This window comes from Leptosomus discolor, chromosome 9 (genome assembly GCF_034619465.1).
Source record: "Leptosomus discolor isolate bLepDis1 chromosome 9, bLepDis1.hap2, whole genome shotgun sequence".
NCBI classification, from domain to species: Eukaryota; Metazoa; Chordata; class Aves; order Leptosomiformes; family Leptosomidae; genus Leptosomus; species Leptosomus discolor.
The window spans coordinates 8,926,880-8,944,587 of record NC_141399.1 but is presented as its reverse complement, the minus strand read 5'-3'; the positions used below and the strand labels follow the sequence as shown (position 1 = coordinate 8,944,587).

At 50.1% G+C, this 17,708-nt stretch overlaps 1 protein-coding gene across 12 annotated transcripts in view; it reads right to left on the bottom strand.

Annotated features, from left to right (window-relative positions):
• Positions 1 to 12,349: 12,349 nt before the first annotated feature.
• The window catches only part of CADPS (calcium dependent secretion activator), a 220,195-nt gene continuing 214,836 nt past the window's right edge, over positions 12,350 to 17,708 (bottom strand). For all 12 annotated transcript variants that reach the window (XM_086470043.1, XM_086470046.1, XM_086470045.1 and 9 more), the window contains 2 exons: positions 14,253 to 14,357; positions 12,350 to 12,529 (listed from right to left, as the gene is read on the bottom strand). In XM_086470043.1, the coding sequence (XP_086326169.1) occupies positions 12,350 to 12,529; positions 14,253 to 14,357 (285 nt within the window). The remainder of the gene's footprint in view (positions 12,530 to 14,252; positions 14,358 to 17,708) is intronic.

The following is a 17,708-nucleotide window of genomic DNA, read 5'->3' as shown; positions in this document are numbered from 1 at the left end:
CCAATGCCACCCAGCCCAGCTCCGCCGATGGCCGCGGTCCGGGAAATGCGGGGGCAGGGGCGAGGGGCACGGCGAGGGGCGGCGGGGCTCGTCTTGGGACCCCTTACCTTTGCTCAGCTCCGGCGAGACTCATCCAAGCAGCGCAGTGTGGCCACAGTCACATTTTGATAGCAAACATCTTCCTGAGCGTCAGATCACGGTCTCGTACATTTAAAGCTGACATCACATGAAGTCACTTCGAGCAGAATGACATGGGGATGCCACCATGGATCTTCCCCGAGCCGAGGCGCCGGGCTGGAGCGCGGTGGGTTGGGGCAGAGAGAGGAAGAGGAGCCCCCCCCCCCCCCCCGCCCCTCCACGCACAATTTCCTTCCAGTTTAAGAGGCACAAATCGCTCGTGTGCGAGCTGGGTTTTTTCCTCTCTCTCTCCCTTCTTAAAAAGCAACTTGCAAAGCAGAGGAATCGTTTTGCATGTGGCAAATTAGAAGGCAAGTGCGATTCACAAGTTGGGTGGAAAAGAGTGCTCCAGTTCTTGCTGGGGTTAGAAGAGCCACTCCGAGTGAGCGTGAGGATTTTTTTTCTTTTTTTTTTTCTTTTTTTTTTTTTTTTAAGAAGGGGGAGAATGAATTTTTTTTTTTCCTAAAGCGACTACCACGCAACCATGCTCGAGTTATTTTGGCAACCCATCTGCAATCAGCTCCGTTGCAACCGAGCTGGAAGATAATTAATAAATTGTCACTTATCTGCGAGCCTCCCCAGCATGTATAAATTAATAGCCAACCCATTAATTAGGACAGTGTATTAATGTTAATTAAACTAAGTTTAATTCCACCCCTCTCCCCTCTCAGGGTAGCTGGTGATTAGCCTTAAATAAATGCGGAGAGAGTCGAGTCCAGGGCTGGGTTTTTGCTGCTTTTTTTTTTTTTTTTTTTTTTTTAATAAATATTAATAATAAAAAAGGACTCGTGCACTGCGAACGGGAATTTTGCAAATTGTCACCCCCGAAAGGTGCCCACTTCCCCGGGGGGCAGTCGGACGGCTTTCCCTTTCCCTTCTAGCCCTGGTCGTGCCCCCCCCCCGGCCCCCCACCCCCCCCCAAAAAAAAAAAAAAAAAAAAAAGCGACGCTGCATTATAGCGCCTGGATGCCAGGGTTTCTTCCCTTCCTTTCTCTAATTAAAACGACTTGATGCGGGAGGGGAGGATTTGCAGAATCCTCAGATGCGAGGACGCGGTAATTGAGGGAGTCCCGTGTCCACCTGTTTTGGGGGGGCCCGGCTGGAGCGGCAGCACCTCCCCTGGCCCTGATTAGCCGCCCCGTCCCTCGCCGGGGCTATTCAGCCGAACCCATTTTCCCCCAGCGATTCAGGGCGCTCAATTCTCTTTCACTTCTAGCCACTATAGCGCTGCGTGGAACCTGGTTTTGTGTGTTTCTAAAATAAAGGGGAGGATTATCCGGGGGAGGGGGGTGAGGGGGGGGGGGGGGAAGCGAAGGGTTTAGATTGAGCCTGGCCAGAGGTAAAGCAAGCAAAGAAAAGGCCCCTATATATATATATATATATATATATTTTTTTTTTTTTTCCGCCTCCCTAGCACGCCTAAGAAAGTTTGGAGGAATTCAGGGGTTTTGTGCGGCGCTGACAAAGCCGCGCCTCCTCTCCCTGCCGGGGCAGCTCTCCGGCGGCTGTTTGCAGACAGGCTTTTTCACCTGCGAACCACAACACGCTCCAGAAATAAACTTTGAAAGCCTCCACACCGCCCCGGGCTGCCGGCGGGTGGAGGGGAGCGCCCTGCCCCGGGAGGCACACCGGGGAAGGAGAACTGGGGGTTTCTCCCGCCTGGAGCATCAGGTGTTGGCGGTCGCCCCCCAGCCCTGCCCGCTCCATCCTCCCTGCCTGGGTCTGGTGGTTCAGCGCGCAAATGGAGGGAAGGAAACCGTCCCGCTTTTGAGGGGAGAGGATGGGAAGGGACCGCGGAGAGCCACAGGCACCGGCACAAGCCGTGTCCGGTGGTCGGGCTGCGGGAGAGCCCGCCTGAGCCCCGGGGAGCCGAGCCGAGCCGCGCCGCCCGCCCAGCCCGCGCCTCCGCCGGGCAGCGAGCAGCGGGCAGGCGGCGGCTGGGCTCCGTTCGCTGCCGGGGCTCGCCGGCTTTAGCAAAGTATTTAATTAGCCTCCACAAACTTCTTTTCCTCGCCTGCAGATTATACTGAGTGGAGGGTTGGGAACTATTTTACACCTTGCCACTCACATGTTAATTAATCTCTATCTAACCCTAATTGCAGTTTATTCAAGCACCGCTCAACAGCTCACCCACACAATAAACACTGGGGCTGCTTTTATCCATATTACTCCCCGCTCACACGTTGAGTAATTAACTCCAGTACAAACTAATAGTGCAAACAAATATTTTCTGTAAACGAGATGATTTCGGGCAGGATAAAAGAGGGCTGCGGAGCCGGGGCCGGGAGCTCGCTGCCAGCTTCCCCGCGCCGCCCTCGTCCTTGCCGAGGTGTTTTCAGGGCCAGGTCTCTCCCTCCTTCCCTCCGCAGACGAGGGCACCGCCGCCCGGTCCCTACCGCCCTGCTCGGGGCAGCGGGTCCCGCAGGCCTCGGGGCTCCCGGGGACGAGGAGCCGCGGCGGGGACCCCGCTCAGCAGGCCCGGGGCCGCCTCCTTCCCACGGCCCGGAGAAGCCCCCGCGGAACCCGAGGCCGGGTACCGTCTCCCGACCCGGGCTGTGCCGTGCTGCTGCCTCCCGGCCGGCAAGAAGCCGAGGTACTGCACGGCCAGTGCATCAGCGCTTTGGGATCTCGGCTCAGACCCGGACGTCGGAGCTCAGTATTTTAATTGAAATCGCAGGTTTAGGCACAGCTGGAGGCTGTCTCTGTCGATTCGACTTCTGCCGTTCCGGCAAGCGTATTACAAATGACTGACTTTTGAGACAGCTGCCCCAGCCACGCCACCCTGCCCACCGCCCTGCCTTCACCCCCGCTCTGCGCTGAGCCGGGCTGGAGGGTTTGGGGGGGGTCGGGGTGGCCCAGCCCGGCTTTGGGGAGCCGGAGCGGCTGCACGTCGGGCGGGCTGCGGCGTCCCGGCTCGGTACCGCTTTCCGCCTCTCCCGTGGAGGCTGTTCTCCCGTGGGGCTTTAATCCTTCACCACCACCCCCCTGCCCCGACGGCTAGAAGGGAGAAATGGTTTGCGGGTTTTGCCCTGGAAGGCGCACGCCGCAACGTAGACGCGGTCGCTCTTACGGTTATTTTTGCGCCGCTGCCGCCCCAGAAAAACGACTGCGGTGCCCGCCCGGCCGGGACGGCCCGGCCCCCGGCGCGGAACTCGCCGGGCTGGCCCCGGGGCTCGCCCAGCGCCTCGTCCCATCAGCCGGTCCCATCCGCGCCCCGCAGCCCCAGCCCCAAACGCTCCCCCGGCCGCTGACATCGAAAACCGGCGAGGGGTTCCCTTGCGCCCCCCGACAGCCAGACCCACCCGGCGAGGGGCTCCCGGGGGCGCGTCCCGGGTGGGTCCCGGCCTGACGGGGAGCGCAGGGCCCCGCAGGCCCGGCCCGGCCCGGCCCGGCTCGGCTCGGCTCGGCTCGGCTCCCCGCGCCCGTCGGGCCGCCCCCGCCTGGGTAGTCAGCGCTGAGCATTTATGGTCCACTGGAAGATAACTTAGGATCCTCCTAGTTATTTAACTTGGCAGCTGCTTAAACTCCACAGTGGAAGCTGCCGAAAGTTATTAGCATTATGCTTCGATCTCTCTGAAATGGTGGCTTTGATTTCTATACTGCTTTGCTTTTTATTTTTTTTTATTTTTTTTTTTTAATAGCGGAAGGTGATGGACGACCAGACGAGCCACCGGCCTAGGCAATTAGGACGGGGCTGTCTTTATGAGCCTGGGGGGCAGCTTCTGATCGGGCTTTGTAGCTTCGCGGCTGGTGCAAGGTGCAGCAGAGGGGCCCAGGGTCGGGTTGGGAGGGGAGCTGGGCTGCGGTGCTGCTCGGGCCTTTGCCCTGGTCCCACCACGCTGGGTTTGGGTCTGGATCGGTGCAAAGCAGCAGTTACACCCTCAGAATGCTGCCCAGGGCTGGCCCGAAGGATGTTTGGCCAGAGTTTGGTTTGCAGTGATCAGAAACAGACACTTCTTGGACAAATTGGCAAGCAATGAATGGGGAAATCAGAACGGCAAATTTTGGGGCTGCAGTGAAGAGGGGGTTATTACTCATTTGCCTGCTTCCCGTTACCCAGAGCAGTACCAATGCCTCAGCCCCCACAGGCAGTCCCTCTCATTCTGTGGGGCCCTTAAGGTCGCTGGGGTGACCCTGCTGCCGCACCACCCAACAGAGACTGCCACGACCGTGCATGGGGCAGGAGCAGTGCATGATGAGGCCACTGTGGCTGAAGCAGGGCGTTGCATCCCTCCAGACTGTTTTTTCAGCCCATTCACGGATTTATGCACACACTGCTGCATATATGTAGGCAGATAATTTAAATTTATTTTATTTTTTTTTAGGTTTTTTTTTTTGGCATAATGGAACACTACTGGGGACCTAGGTTTTGGAGCACTGCACGGGTCCCAGAGCAAATGGGGTTAGAGGGATTTTGGAAGCACACTGGCCCAGGGTCCCTGCATGGCTGTGCTGGTTGTCTTTGTCAGTGATGGCAGGGGTAATATCAACATTTTAAACCTGAATCTAATTTTAAGAGCTGGTATCTGACCTGCTCCTAAAGCTGTTTGAAATCTAGCCCCACTGCAGAGCAACTGGCAGGGCACCGTGGCAGGAGCTGCACAGAGTGCCTCGATGGCAATCAAACTGGCTTATGTAATTCTAAAAATGGCAACTCCTTACTTGCCACATCTCTTTCTGTCTATGCGGAGAGTCCTGCAGAGCTGCCAAACAGAAGCAATTGAATGAACTCTTTTCTCGGCTCATTCCTCCTTCCGCAGCTCGGAGAAAGTGAGCCAGAGCCTATTCTAGTTTGCCTGTCAACAGGAATGGTAACTAACGGCTCGATCCCAGCCAGGCTTTATGCCCCAAAAAACACTGCCTGCCTGTGAGGAGTGGAGAGAGACATCACGGGTGAAGTCTAGCTCCTGGTGCAAGACCAGTCGAGGCGGGAGGCAGTTGAGGAGATGTCGGAGTCCACATCATGTCCAAAGTAAACCCGGCCAGTAAGGCAAGCAAGAAGCTGTTGAAGGGGTGAGCTGCTGCTCTCCATCCTCATTGTCGGAAATAGGAATTCGTCATGTTGCGGTGATGGAGCAATGCTGCATTTCGTTTCTGAATGCTGCAACTGAAAGATGCCCCTTCCTAATGTTTTGAAATGTTGTACTTTTTTGTTTTGAAAGAGTGGGAGCTTTTAAATTTTTCTGGTTTTGTGGTTTTTTTCCCCTTATTTTCTATTTAGGAGAAAAGGTGGGAGGAAGTAGAGAAGGAGAATATAATGGGGGGATGGCCTTCTTCGCACTTTCCTACTGAAAACGTTTCAGAAAAAGGAGCAAAAAGCAGTGAAAACGGGTAGAAGCCCACTTCAGTTTTGTGTTCCTATTCCTTCCCTTTTTTGCTTGAAAGAAGGATGGCCAAAAAAAATAAGTGGGACAAACCCCACGTGTTTTGAATTATTCTCCCCTTAATGAGATAGAAAAACATCTCATTTTCAAAATTACTTGCTTTTTCAATGAAAAAATCACATAGAGTAAGAATCTTTCCAAAGCCAATCTTTCCACCGTGTTTTTGCAACTCACCCCTGACTCGGTGTTGACCAGTCTTTCTGGCTATGTCACGCGTCACATTGTTCAAGATTTGTATTTGCCCTTGTTTGAACTGTTGCCGCAGATGTCCCCATGCACTGCAGAGCAGGACTCCACAGACTGCAAGGTACAGAGGTGACAATGGACAGCAGCACTTTACCCCCTTGCTCTGGGGCACTGCAGCATCTTTGTCCCTGTTCGTGGTGGCTAAGTCAGAGAGAACCTGGCAGGACTCTCAGATTGACTGGTGAAACTGCTGCTGTGCCACTTGGGCACAAGAAAAGTGCCAATTTCATCCCAGAAGACCTGATCTAGAAGAACCACTAAAGATCCCCCCGACAATCAGAGCCCAAACTGAAAATCCAGACCATCTTATTGCGGGAAAAAACTTCAATGCACGACCCAAGTATTCCCTGAATGTTCAAGAACACCCACAAATTCAGTAAAAATAGATGATAATTTATTTATTTGATTTAATTATGAGCCTAGCTTGTGATTTTGGGGTGGGGGCGGGGGCAGGGCTGGAGCTAGTGATGCTGAAAAACCAATTTAGAGAAAAGCCCAGGCAAGTCATCAGCTCTGGGGAGCAGGGGAGCTGCTTAGGCTCTTCATGAAACGTGGAGCATCACAGAACCCACCAAGGTCTCTGAGACTTCTTGGGTGAGGAGTACCCCACTGGGGTAACCATTCCTCCCTGGGAAGCTATAGACCTTTGTCCCCGCAGTTCTTGAAGTGAGGCTGGTGTCCCACGGCCATGGCCAGTATGTGTTGGAGGGACAGACTCATCCTTCCTGCTTACACAGCTGGGTTGGCCAAGGGTAGATCTGTCGTGGTGAGCAGTAGCTGCCCCTTGGTGGGTCATCCTTCCCATTCCCATTGGGCTGTGCTACTGGGTGACCCCCAGCGCCAGTGAACATGGCTATGTGACAAGCTCTTGTCCCTTCCGTGAGGGTCCAGATGGGCTTGGAGGCTGCCATGTGCTCTGTCTGCCTCTGAAGTACATCACAAACCCAAACCTAGTCTTTACTGTTTTAGCTGGATAGGAAAAAACCTTCCCTGTTATCAGAGTTCACCACCGAGTTCAGCACCACGTTCACTTCAAGCCTTTGAGCTATTTCTCTCCTCCTTTCTACCTTCCAGTGCCTGCTTCTCCTCTCCAGCTGACAGCCTGGGACAGGCCCCCGAGATCAGCTGCTCGTGGAGCTCTCTCTGCCGAAAGCAGTCCTAAACGGTGTGGCCTTTGTTCCCCCCAGCTGTCGTATCCTCCGGGATCTGCAACAAGTCCTCGTTTTACAGACCCTGTCTTGTCAGTCCCCAATCTGATCTGACCACCTGGTTTGTTTTTGAATCGAGCACTTGAGTCATAACATTTCTGTTTATTTCAACAACTGTATTCCTTGCATAGGAAATGAGCCAAGATGGTCTAAGACAGGGAGAGCGAAGCATGTCGTGGTTGTAATTGCTTTTGCTCTCCCAATATCAAATTTTACAGTATAATCAAAATCTTATTTTTGTACTACTGGACTCTGTTATTGACTTAATCTTCTTAAGTGCTCCTATTATTCCAGTGATTTCATCGTTGCATGTTGATTTTAATCTTTTGATCTCCATATTAGCTACTGCCTGCAACTAATTTGTTGCTCAGTGTTTTTCTTTGTTTTGACCTGTGAGGCATTTTCCTCATGGCACACAACTCTGCTGGCAGATTGCATATAATCTCTGCACTTTTTTTCTCCCATATTTTGCATAGTTACAACAAATGCAGATTTACAACTTGAAATGGAATATGTATCTTTTAGAAAGGCTGAGGAAAATACCACTTCAGATTTAGCTCAAGAGCCTAAATGGGCTTGAATACAGGAAATACCCCTGAATACAGCTCACCGGAGAGAGGTGTCACGCAGGCTTTTTAGTCCAGCCAGTTCAGAATCGGTGGCAACTGCAATAATTGTAACTTATATTATATGCAGTCGGGGATCAAAGAGTTTCTGAAAGCATTGCTAGACCTAAGATGAAGAAGGCTGTTTTTTGTGAATGGCTTGAGGGACTCTCCGTGCTGGACTCAGCTTGACGCAGCGGCGGCTCTGTTGAGTCTTGGCACCACGGAGCAGGTTTCTGAACAAGCAGCGGTGACGGTGGTGGTAGTGCAGAGTCGGGAACTTCACAGACAAAGTGCAGAGGCTGAAATACGGCTCAGCTGCGCTTGGGCTGGCCATTAGACGACTGCTGTTTCTGTTGGTAGTTGATGGTTTAACCTGTGCTGATTTATTGGGCGTTTTGTTTGCTTTAGCATTTTCTTTCAAAGCTTAGAGAAGTAATTTTTGCCTTAGGTTTGCTGTGACTTTTTTAAGAAGAACACAGCCTGAACATTGACAAAATCATCTTTGCTTTGCTGCATGCCTGTTTATGCTTCTGAACACAAATTGTCTTCTAATATTTTTGACGTTTTGGTCACTAGAGAGGCAGAAAAGCAATTTCTAAGATGCCTATGGGCCAGGAGACATGCATTACAGCAGAGGGGAAAGAATCTGTTAGTTGCTGAAATATAAAACAAATTGGATGAACAGCTGCTGACACTTGTCAGTCAAATAGTTGATAGCATTTTCAGTCTCCATGCCACATGCTTTAAGTAAGTCTGTCAAAAAAAGGATATTTTCGCTGGACTTCCCTGTAAATATGAGAGAAGTTTTGGCCTGATCTATCATTTAAAATTTTGCTGGCAGAAGAATGAAATTTTCCTCTTTCCCCAAAACTGATTGACATAACTGTACTGGCAGATTCCTCATCTAGGTGCAGTTGTACTGGCAGAAAGTCCTTTGACTGTTGGAGCTCGTTCCATCGCAGGGATGGGTTGAAGCGAAACCAGCAGCAGACCTTTGCATTTGCTGGCTGGGTTTGCCAGATTCCTCCCGTCCGCCAGCAAGCCCTCTTAGATGCTGCCCGAGGTGTAAGTTTGCTCTGCGGGAGCCTGGGTCCTGTCCAAAGTGTAGTCCATGGCCAGGAGGGCTTTAAACCCAGATTTGTATTTTTCAGACAAATCCCAACTGTTTTGGATCGAACGTTTCTGCAGGATTAACCCAAGGTGGCACTTCCCACTCCTGGTACCATGGTGCAGCACCGCTATAGGACAGGGTCGGGCTGCCAGCACCCACGTAACCATTTGCAGGGCCAAAAGGCAGTGAGGATCAGGGTACAACATGCTCCTTTGCTCAGCCACAGGCTCTGGAGTGGGAGGCTAGATCCTCCTTTACAGCATCGCTCACACATGAGGTCTTCTGCCTGCTCACACTATAGTATGTAACTTGAAGCTCATGATTTGGGTCCGGACTCCTTAAAAGAAGTCAGCTGGCTAACACTTCCCTGTTTTGAATGCGTGGTCAAGCCTGACGTATCCTCAGGGTTGTTACGGAGTCTCTGAGATGCTTTACTGGGGTCTGAGGCTACGCAAGAAGCTGTCACAGGCTATAGGGTCATTGCTAAGGACAGAGAAACTCAGGCGAGGCTCTCCATCACCGCCGTTTCAGGGAGGCACCTATGTGTGTTAGTGATGCACAGCCAAGGATCGTCTCCTGAAGGCTGCGCCCACACTCTTTCATTCAAAAAACTGAGCAGGGCTCACTGTTTTGAAAGGTGGCAGGTGGAAGTGGGTTGTGTTTTTACCCAATAAATATTTCATGTTAAAAAAAAAAAAAAAAAGGGAGCCATTTCCAGAGCAGAATCAAGCTGTTTCTCCAGCTCTGCTCTGCCTGACTGGGAGCAGAGCTACAAATTTGGGTCTCCCCCAGGGCTCTTTGCTACCAGCCTGGTGACCACCCCAGGTAAGGCTTTCCCAGTGCCTCCTCCTGGAGCTGTTGTCCTTCAGATAAATATTTGGGACAGGTAAGGGAGAGGATGAAGAGGATATGAGAACATCTATGCATCAGTACGTGTATGGGTCTCAAGTGAATCTCAGCCACCTAGAAAGAAGAGACCAGGTGATGCCTTCAGTTTGTTCATAGCTTTATGTCTTGTGAGACTTATTTTGTCAGGCAAGTCCTGTGAGGGTGTCAGGGTGGGCTTGAAGTCTCTGAGCATAATCGTGTCAAGATCTAGATGGATTTTGTGTGCATCCCAGTGACAGACCTGCGGAGGCACCTGAACTGGTTTTGGTAGACTCATTATGACCTAAACACTCAACTGCTGCCTCAGTTCCTCTGGGGATTTAGGACCAAGTAGTTGCACAGCTGGAGGGTGGGTAAGAAGTGGGAAGAGCTTCCTGTGTCAGTGGCCACAAGGCCACGTTCCTGCCCTCAGGCAGGACTTATCCTCAGAGGTGGCTTTTCCTGGCAGTGCTTCCCTCTACAGCATCATGGAGCAAGACACAAACCAAGAAGCGGTCTGCTGGCCTACCATCAGGGTTCAAAACTTGTCTATCCTAGTGCAGCAAATGGCTTATCAACATGTAAACGGTGCTAAATGTGCATGCCTACCACCCACTCCTAAAATAAAGACCTTTCTAACATCCCTGTTCCGAGGAGGGGGTGGTGTACGCAGGTCACCACGGGGTAGGTGGGTGTTGAAGGTGTAGGGTATGGCCATCCAGGGGGGCTGCAGAGCACGTCCAGAGCCAGGTGCTAAACTCTGCCAAAGAGGGAAGGGACCCAAAAATCCAGCATTGCAGGTGAATGTGCTCCAGGCTCCATAACTATCCCAGCCCCATTTGGGAATCAACACCCCCTTCACGGACTGTTCCCAGAGGTCCCTGCCTCTTCCCACACGTCCAGGGAGTGCCTCACGGCTCTGGGGCACTGGAAGATGGTTTAGTTTAATGGTTCGTTTTGTCAGGCAGGTTCATCCAAACAGGATGTTTTTCCAACATTTGCCCATCTTTTATTTGCGGGTGGTGAACGTTTGTCCTCATTCCCCAGGGTTGGCAACAGGTTGCTGTGCCTTGGGGTGAAGGACATTAGCTCTTCTGCTTCTCCAATGACCAAAACGTGAGCTCGCAGGAGTCATGTTCGGTTTCAATTGGCTGCTGGGAGGGAGTGACTGCAAAACCTCTCAGAAAACTCCCAGTCTAACACGCTCTTCATCAAACCAGCCTGCTCTTTAATTTCAGCTAGGGGTTTGCCCCGTCCCACGTGTTTGTAAGCGCCCTGCAGGCTGCTGCAATTGGCTGCTTTGGGAGAAAAACTACAGACTGAGGCCTTTTGGTGGAAGGGAAGTGTTGAGCAAGGCTGATGCCCACGTAACAACAGGGCTGGACCAAGGCAGACCATCAGTTAGATGTCCGGAGACAAATCATGGGGTATAGAGTGCAGGTAACAGTGGAAACAACTGCGGAGGTGACAGCAGAAATGCCTTTGTACCTGGGGAACAGACAATGTGGTTCCACCCTGACTTTGGGGAGCAAATACGGAAACCATCTTAATTAATAAACTGTAAAAACACCCATGAGAAAAGAAAATGCCTTTATTCTGAGAGGTGGGGGCTCTTACATCTCAGCTTGTAATTTTTTTTTTTTTTCTAAGGCAGACATAAAAAGACTCCATAATTTATTCTTAGGACATCTGAATAGTTATTTATTGAGAAGCCACAGTTCTCACACTTTTACAACTGTCGGCTTGTATAAGGCAAAAAAAGCAAGATGGATCACTATTTTACACAGAAAGTAAAAGCTCCAGAGGAGGGACTGATGGACATGCAGTTACTGGTCAAAATGCAATGTACATGACATATATAAAAACCATTGTGAAACAGAGGAATTGTAAATTATGGTTACAATCTACTGAAATAAATATTCAATATATTATTATAAACACATTTGTATAGTCTAAGATTGTAATTAAAGTTGTCTTTGTACATACACAGTTATTTGAAATTTAAACAAAAATGTAACATTTAGAGGAGCAAACGTCAACATAAAACAACTGCTTTGGACTTGTAATGTGGCATGATATATCCATAATGATAGGATTAATCTGGTGTGGCAATTAGAATGACTGACTAATCCTTTGGGACGTAGCCTCTATGGAGTTAACTGCATATTGAAGGGAAGAGCCTGGTACATTAACAAAGATGCAGAATGATTCAAACGGCTGTCTGGGTTTGTTTGTTTTCTGGTTTTTAAATGAACAGAGAGAACAAAAAAATCATTTGTAATTGCCTCGTTCTTCTTTTAAAAACAAAGCTGGGTTTTTTTTAATTATTATTAATTTTAAGCAGTTGGCATCCACAGAAGAGAAACTAAGAAATGAAAGGACTTGATTCACTCATCTTCACAACAATTTACCATCAATGTATATACAGTACATTAATGAAGCATTGTTTAAACTTTAATTATAACAGGGACACACCTAGCATGTTTTCTATGTAGTTTTTCCATTAACAGTATTAAACAATGGTGCTCCATATTGCTTATGAACATATAGATATGAAATTAGGAAACGGACGAATCAAAGAGAGGTGCTAATCTTATTACCACACAGCTAACATGGCATTTGTATTGGTAAACTTCTCATGGGCATTTAGAGCTGACATAAAAATTCCTAATGTGGCTAACTGAGTTACAGACGAGGTACATGCACGGATCCCAGGCGACCCCCAGCTGGTCCTCCGGGCCAGCTTCCCTAGTCGTCCTCTTCATCTTCCTCATCGCTGTCCTTCATGGTGATCCCCTGGAGCCCTCCGCCTTCGCTGACCGACGCCGTGGCCTCCTCTACCGTCAGCCGGTTCCGGATGGTCTCGTAGGTTTTGCTGTTCAAGGTGGAGTCCAGCACGCCTTGCAATCGGAAATCCCGGTACGTTTTCTACAGCGGGGAGAGGCACGGAGGAAGGGGGAGACAGCGCAGAGGTCAGGGCCCACACCGGCTCCCCCGCCTCGCCGCAGCAGCCAGCCCATGGCCCCACTGGGGTTTGGGGCCACTAATGGAAGAGGCTGGGACGCCAGGGAAATCCCAGCCCCGGGGACGTTTCGTATCGTCCTGGGCAGCACAGGGTGGGGGCATCTCTGGCAGAGAAATGACGGCTCCGCGGCTCCAGCCCCGCAGGGCCGCAGGGTGGCTGGGCCGGGTGGCTGAGTGCAGGCTTCAGAGCGGGGACGGACTGGGGGGCTGCTCAGGGGAGCTTTGCATATGGTAGTCTGGGGTCTAAAAAGATATCGAAGCAATGGATAAGGGCTCCGCTCCCACTAACTGCCCTTGCTGCTGGATGCAGTCATCCCGCCTGTAATGTCAGGTATTTTTCTTCACAGAGCAAAACACTTATCGCCCGTAACCGCGGAGGTGATTACAGGTTCCTGGAATGCTCCGTATTAAACAATCCTACCTACAGTATTGGGATTAAATAAACTAAGTCCAGGATACCAGAGAAAATTGTTGATGTATAAACATAAGCACACAGCATGTGTTTCTTAAATCTCTCTTTCTTCACCCAGTCCTGAAACCGGAGTTGTATTTCCATGGTTAGCTGTATTTTCATTGTTATTACGATTAATAGCTCTCATTCGAATTAATGTTTAAAAACTTCTTAACTCTGTGAGATAAAACTCTGGCCTCGTAGTTCATTTAATTCTGCTCTGTGCTCTGCGTGGAAACTATTTACTGTTCTACTATTCCAGAAAGTCCTTGGATTTGTTGTAGCTGCTTCTGAATGTAATATTGGTATAAAAAAAGCACAAGGAAGAAAGCTTTCCTCAGCTAGCTGACAAGTAGAAATAATTTGTGCCTGTTGTTTTCAGTTACGAAAAGCACATTTAATACATTTCAGTTTTAATTTATTCATGCCTTCAATGTGTTCACTGAACACAAGACCATAAACATTGTAAAATACTAGACCAAAAAGCATTAGATAGAACCTAAAATGATCAAAAATATATTTACCCCCTTCTGTGATCTTATTATTTCATGTAAACCGCTGTGATTTCACACTGAAATAATTATCATTAGTCCAAGGCACGCACGCACACACACACACACACATATACACATACACGTGCACTCAAGGAAAAAAAATGTTACTTTCAGTGTATGTTATCTCACCTTTGTGATCTCTTAGAGTTGATTATACACACCCATTGTAAAAGAAACGACTTCAATTAACTATGAGAACAATCCTCATTTGCATTCTGACGATAATCACAAACTATATCTGGGCTTAAATGTTTTTAGCAAAACAGTGTTAAAAACTTTTGGTTTGATTTAACCCGTTTTGTCACTGGAGTTCATTGGTGTGATTAACATGTTTGTCCACAAAAAGGCTAATTTTGGTGTGCTTACTTTACAGGTAGGGTCAAATAGCAACAGTTTCCCTTTTTTTTCATGCAAGCACTTACTTTATTCTTATTTGCACACCTGTATTTTGCATCTATATGCATTTCAAGTTCCTGTTTATCCTTCACTACATGCCATACGCACAACTACCTTAATTTTTAAGAATTTTAATGAATGGCTTAATTCATGCCACACACATGCAGGCATACATACACGCTCCTTCGGACAGCAAGATGGTATTGAAAACACATCGGATGATTACCTTTACTATCCTAATGAGAGTTTTCAGTTGGTAAATGTGAAGCTGCAGGTCCATGCGGTCTGTCAGCCAGGTGCAGACAACATTCATCGAGCTGGTGTACCATTGCTGCAAGAGAGACAGGACTTCTCCAGCAACCACGCTAGGGCTGCGTGCTGTGCCCTGAATAACACAGGCTGCGCCCAGCGTACGGTCAGCACCCACCTTTCCCACTAGCCAGCCTGATCATGGGCTATGACAGACTTAGAGGGGGAGACGGAATTTACACAGAATTTCCATGCGTGAGCTTTAAAATTTTAATAATAATAATAGCAACAAACTTACTTGAAGGGGTAACGGCCACCAGCAACACCGCGAGGTTTTTGTAATCTGATTGTGCCATTGACGGGAGCTGTCAGCCGTGGTGTGCGTTTGGCCCAATCCGGTTTTTTAACCCATTCCCCCCCCTCAGTGAGAGCACGGTCCTGCCTTCAAGTGAGTCAGACCCACACTCAGGCTACTTACCGTCTTGAAATTCAAACATAACCAGCCACGGGGAGAGTCTGGTTCCCTGACGGCGAGCGGAGGGGAGGCTCGTGCGGGGCAAGGTTTGGCTGCGGGTGAGGATGCTGGTGTAAGCACCTAGAGGCGCCTGCCCAGGCTGCGCGGGAAACGCTTTGGTTTCACCCTCACCAAAGATTATGAAAGATGGAAAAAGCAGCAAAGAAATGAGCTTGTTTCAATCTGCTGAACTCACAGGGCCCCTCCAGGGGCTGAATTTTTGCTGGTTGTCTGTGAAAAAGGCTTGCAGCTGTGTGGCAGCAGCCTGCCAGCCCTGCAGTGCAGGAAGCCTCCGGTGGGCTGTGGATCAGCGCCCGGCTCACGCAGGGCTGGCATTGCACGTCTGACGCCACGCAGACGAGCAGCGAGCCCTCCAGAGAAGGAAAAGCAGGGGCTGTGGCGGGTGGGGGGGGGATCACAAAACCTCCCCGGGGCTCTCAGCACAAGGGTTGATCGCAAAGTGGTCTGCATACAGAAACCCATCACGCCTCTGTATGTACAGTCACACCCTTCTCTCACAACCTCTCTTGCACACATGCACACAGACAGATCGAAACCTATACGGCAGACCAGCTGCAATAAATCTGGAGCCAGTTAAAGACTGAAAAAAACCAAAACACTGGACCAGTTTATGAAAATCCTGATCGAGTGCCACCCAGGTTAGTCCGAAACGCAACTCGCTCCCAGCCAGCCTAAATCCTGGCATCAGTCTAAGGCAGGTATTATTGCCTCCCCTCACTGCACCTTCAGGTGGGGGTCTCCGATGCAGAAACACGGCCTGTTCCCCGTCGTTGCTGAAGCTGCCAGCTCAGCAGGTGAATGGAGACATCTGAATATTCTGTAATTGCAAAACTGAGTCCGGCGACTTGTTACCCTCAACCCTTCAACACCGGCTGAGAGGCCAGTGCCTGCGCTGCTGGACGTGCGGCTCCAACACTGTAAGCTCTCGCTGGGTAGGGCTTAGCTGGCAGCATCGGGGCTGCAGACATGGAGCACCCACAAGCTGGCACAAGGCTCACCAAAGCAAACGAATGAGTCCAAGCTAAACCAGCCCAGCATCGCAAAAATGTGGGCTCAACACACTTTATTGACCTGTACGGTAATGCACCTAGGAGTTGCTACCCTCCACGAGGAGCAGACAGCAGAGTCGTGCTGCATGGGGAAGGGTTTTCCCCCCACTTCGACAAAGATGTCCCTGTGCTTCTATTTCTACACCACCTCTTAATAAAATGGAGGAAATAAAGGGATGGAAGAGTGACCAAAAAATGGCACATGGTGACCTCTTGCTCGATGTTTACACCTTGTGCAACTTGTGGCAGGGATTCCTGCCGGCCCTTCATCTCCAGGACGGAGACCTGGCAAGAGCTAAGAGCTCGAATGAAACTAATTGAGACAGGCAAGCAGTAGCTCTCTCCATAACAGAAGTCAAGCTCAGGCACTGTTAGCTGTCACTTGAGGTCCTGGTGTCAGATTAGGCTTGAGCTGTGAGTGAAGCACCCTGACCAGCATAGTAGACATGAAGGTCTGGTGGGTCTTCATACCTTCTGATCCCTCAGGCTAGTCTGAGAGGTCAGAGCATCCCTGGATATCCCCCGAGAGGCCCGGGTGCCTGTGGGTGGTGGGACAACCACCCAGAACAGACAGCAGCCAGTTGAGGGGGGTGGCACAAAGCAGCTGCTGTCACTGGGGGATCTGCCTGGGTTCCCTTGTAATGCTGGGGGCCCACGTCGGCAAAACAGAGAGAAATCGTTAGTTTATAACGTTACTTTTCTGCAATCAGCATGCTTAAATGAGTCATGGTCTCGGGTGACATTAGCTGTGACCCAGGGCTGTGCTGGCACACGGATGCCCAGGTCACCCAAACGCCTCCTTCCACCACCTCTTTAAATCGAAACCCACAGAGGAACGACACGACTGTATGTTACATATGCACGCCCTCTCCCTTCCACTGCTGCCTCTCATCTTCCACAAACCGATCTGGCAGGTGTTTATATCACCTCTAACAGGATGAGAAGTCTCTGGCGGCAGCAGGTCCTGCCATTTCTGTCTGTCCCATGCCACGCACACCCACGGCACACCACACGGCTGTATGGAACCGAAACAGAAATTATAACCTCTGCCCGGAGGTTATCGGCAAGGAGACTGCTGCTGTGAGACCTTCAGATTAAGAAAAATGAAACATTTTTCTGTGTTTCTGGTAGGCACTCCAACACGCTGGATTCTGGGGAGATGCAAACTCCTCCGAGCCGAATCCGAATTGTACCCCTCTCCTCTTGAGCACCGGCTGGCAAGGGCTCAGCCAGGCGTATTGCTCGGCTGCATGAAAGGAGCTCTCTTTCTCAAAGCTAAGTTCCTGCAAAGACTTTCTGCTTTATGAGAAAAAGACAAAGTCTAATTCATTGATCTTGATACACAAAACCGTCACGTCACTTCATAGAGCACACACCAACTGCTGAATTTAAGCCCTGCATATTCATAAAAATAAGTTAGCCCATAAATTAAATGTTCCCTTTAGCTATCACTAGTGTTGATGTGCTATAAGACGCACAAGCCCTCTGATTCATGACTAACCTACCAAAGAAGATAACATTTGCATATGATTATATTATTAAAAAAACAACAACAAAGCCAAATGCTCCGAAAGGGAAACGTGATAATTTCAGACAAAAGAGCGCAGTGTGGTCCTGTCGGGACACCAACCGCCTTGCTCTCCCCGGCTGGGTCTACCATTCCCCAAGGGCAGTGGGGTGCATGCTGGGGACGCAGGGTTCCTCGAGGCTCCAGCTCCAGCCTTGTGGCTTATCCCCATACACAAGGTGCAGAGGGCACAGCCCACAGACTGAACTTTGGGGCCTTGCCATGGGGCTGCAAGACATTTCAGGCACATTCCTGGAGCTTCAGCACCAGCTAAGCTGTGGC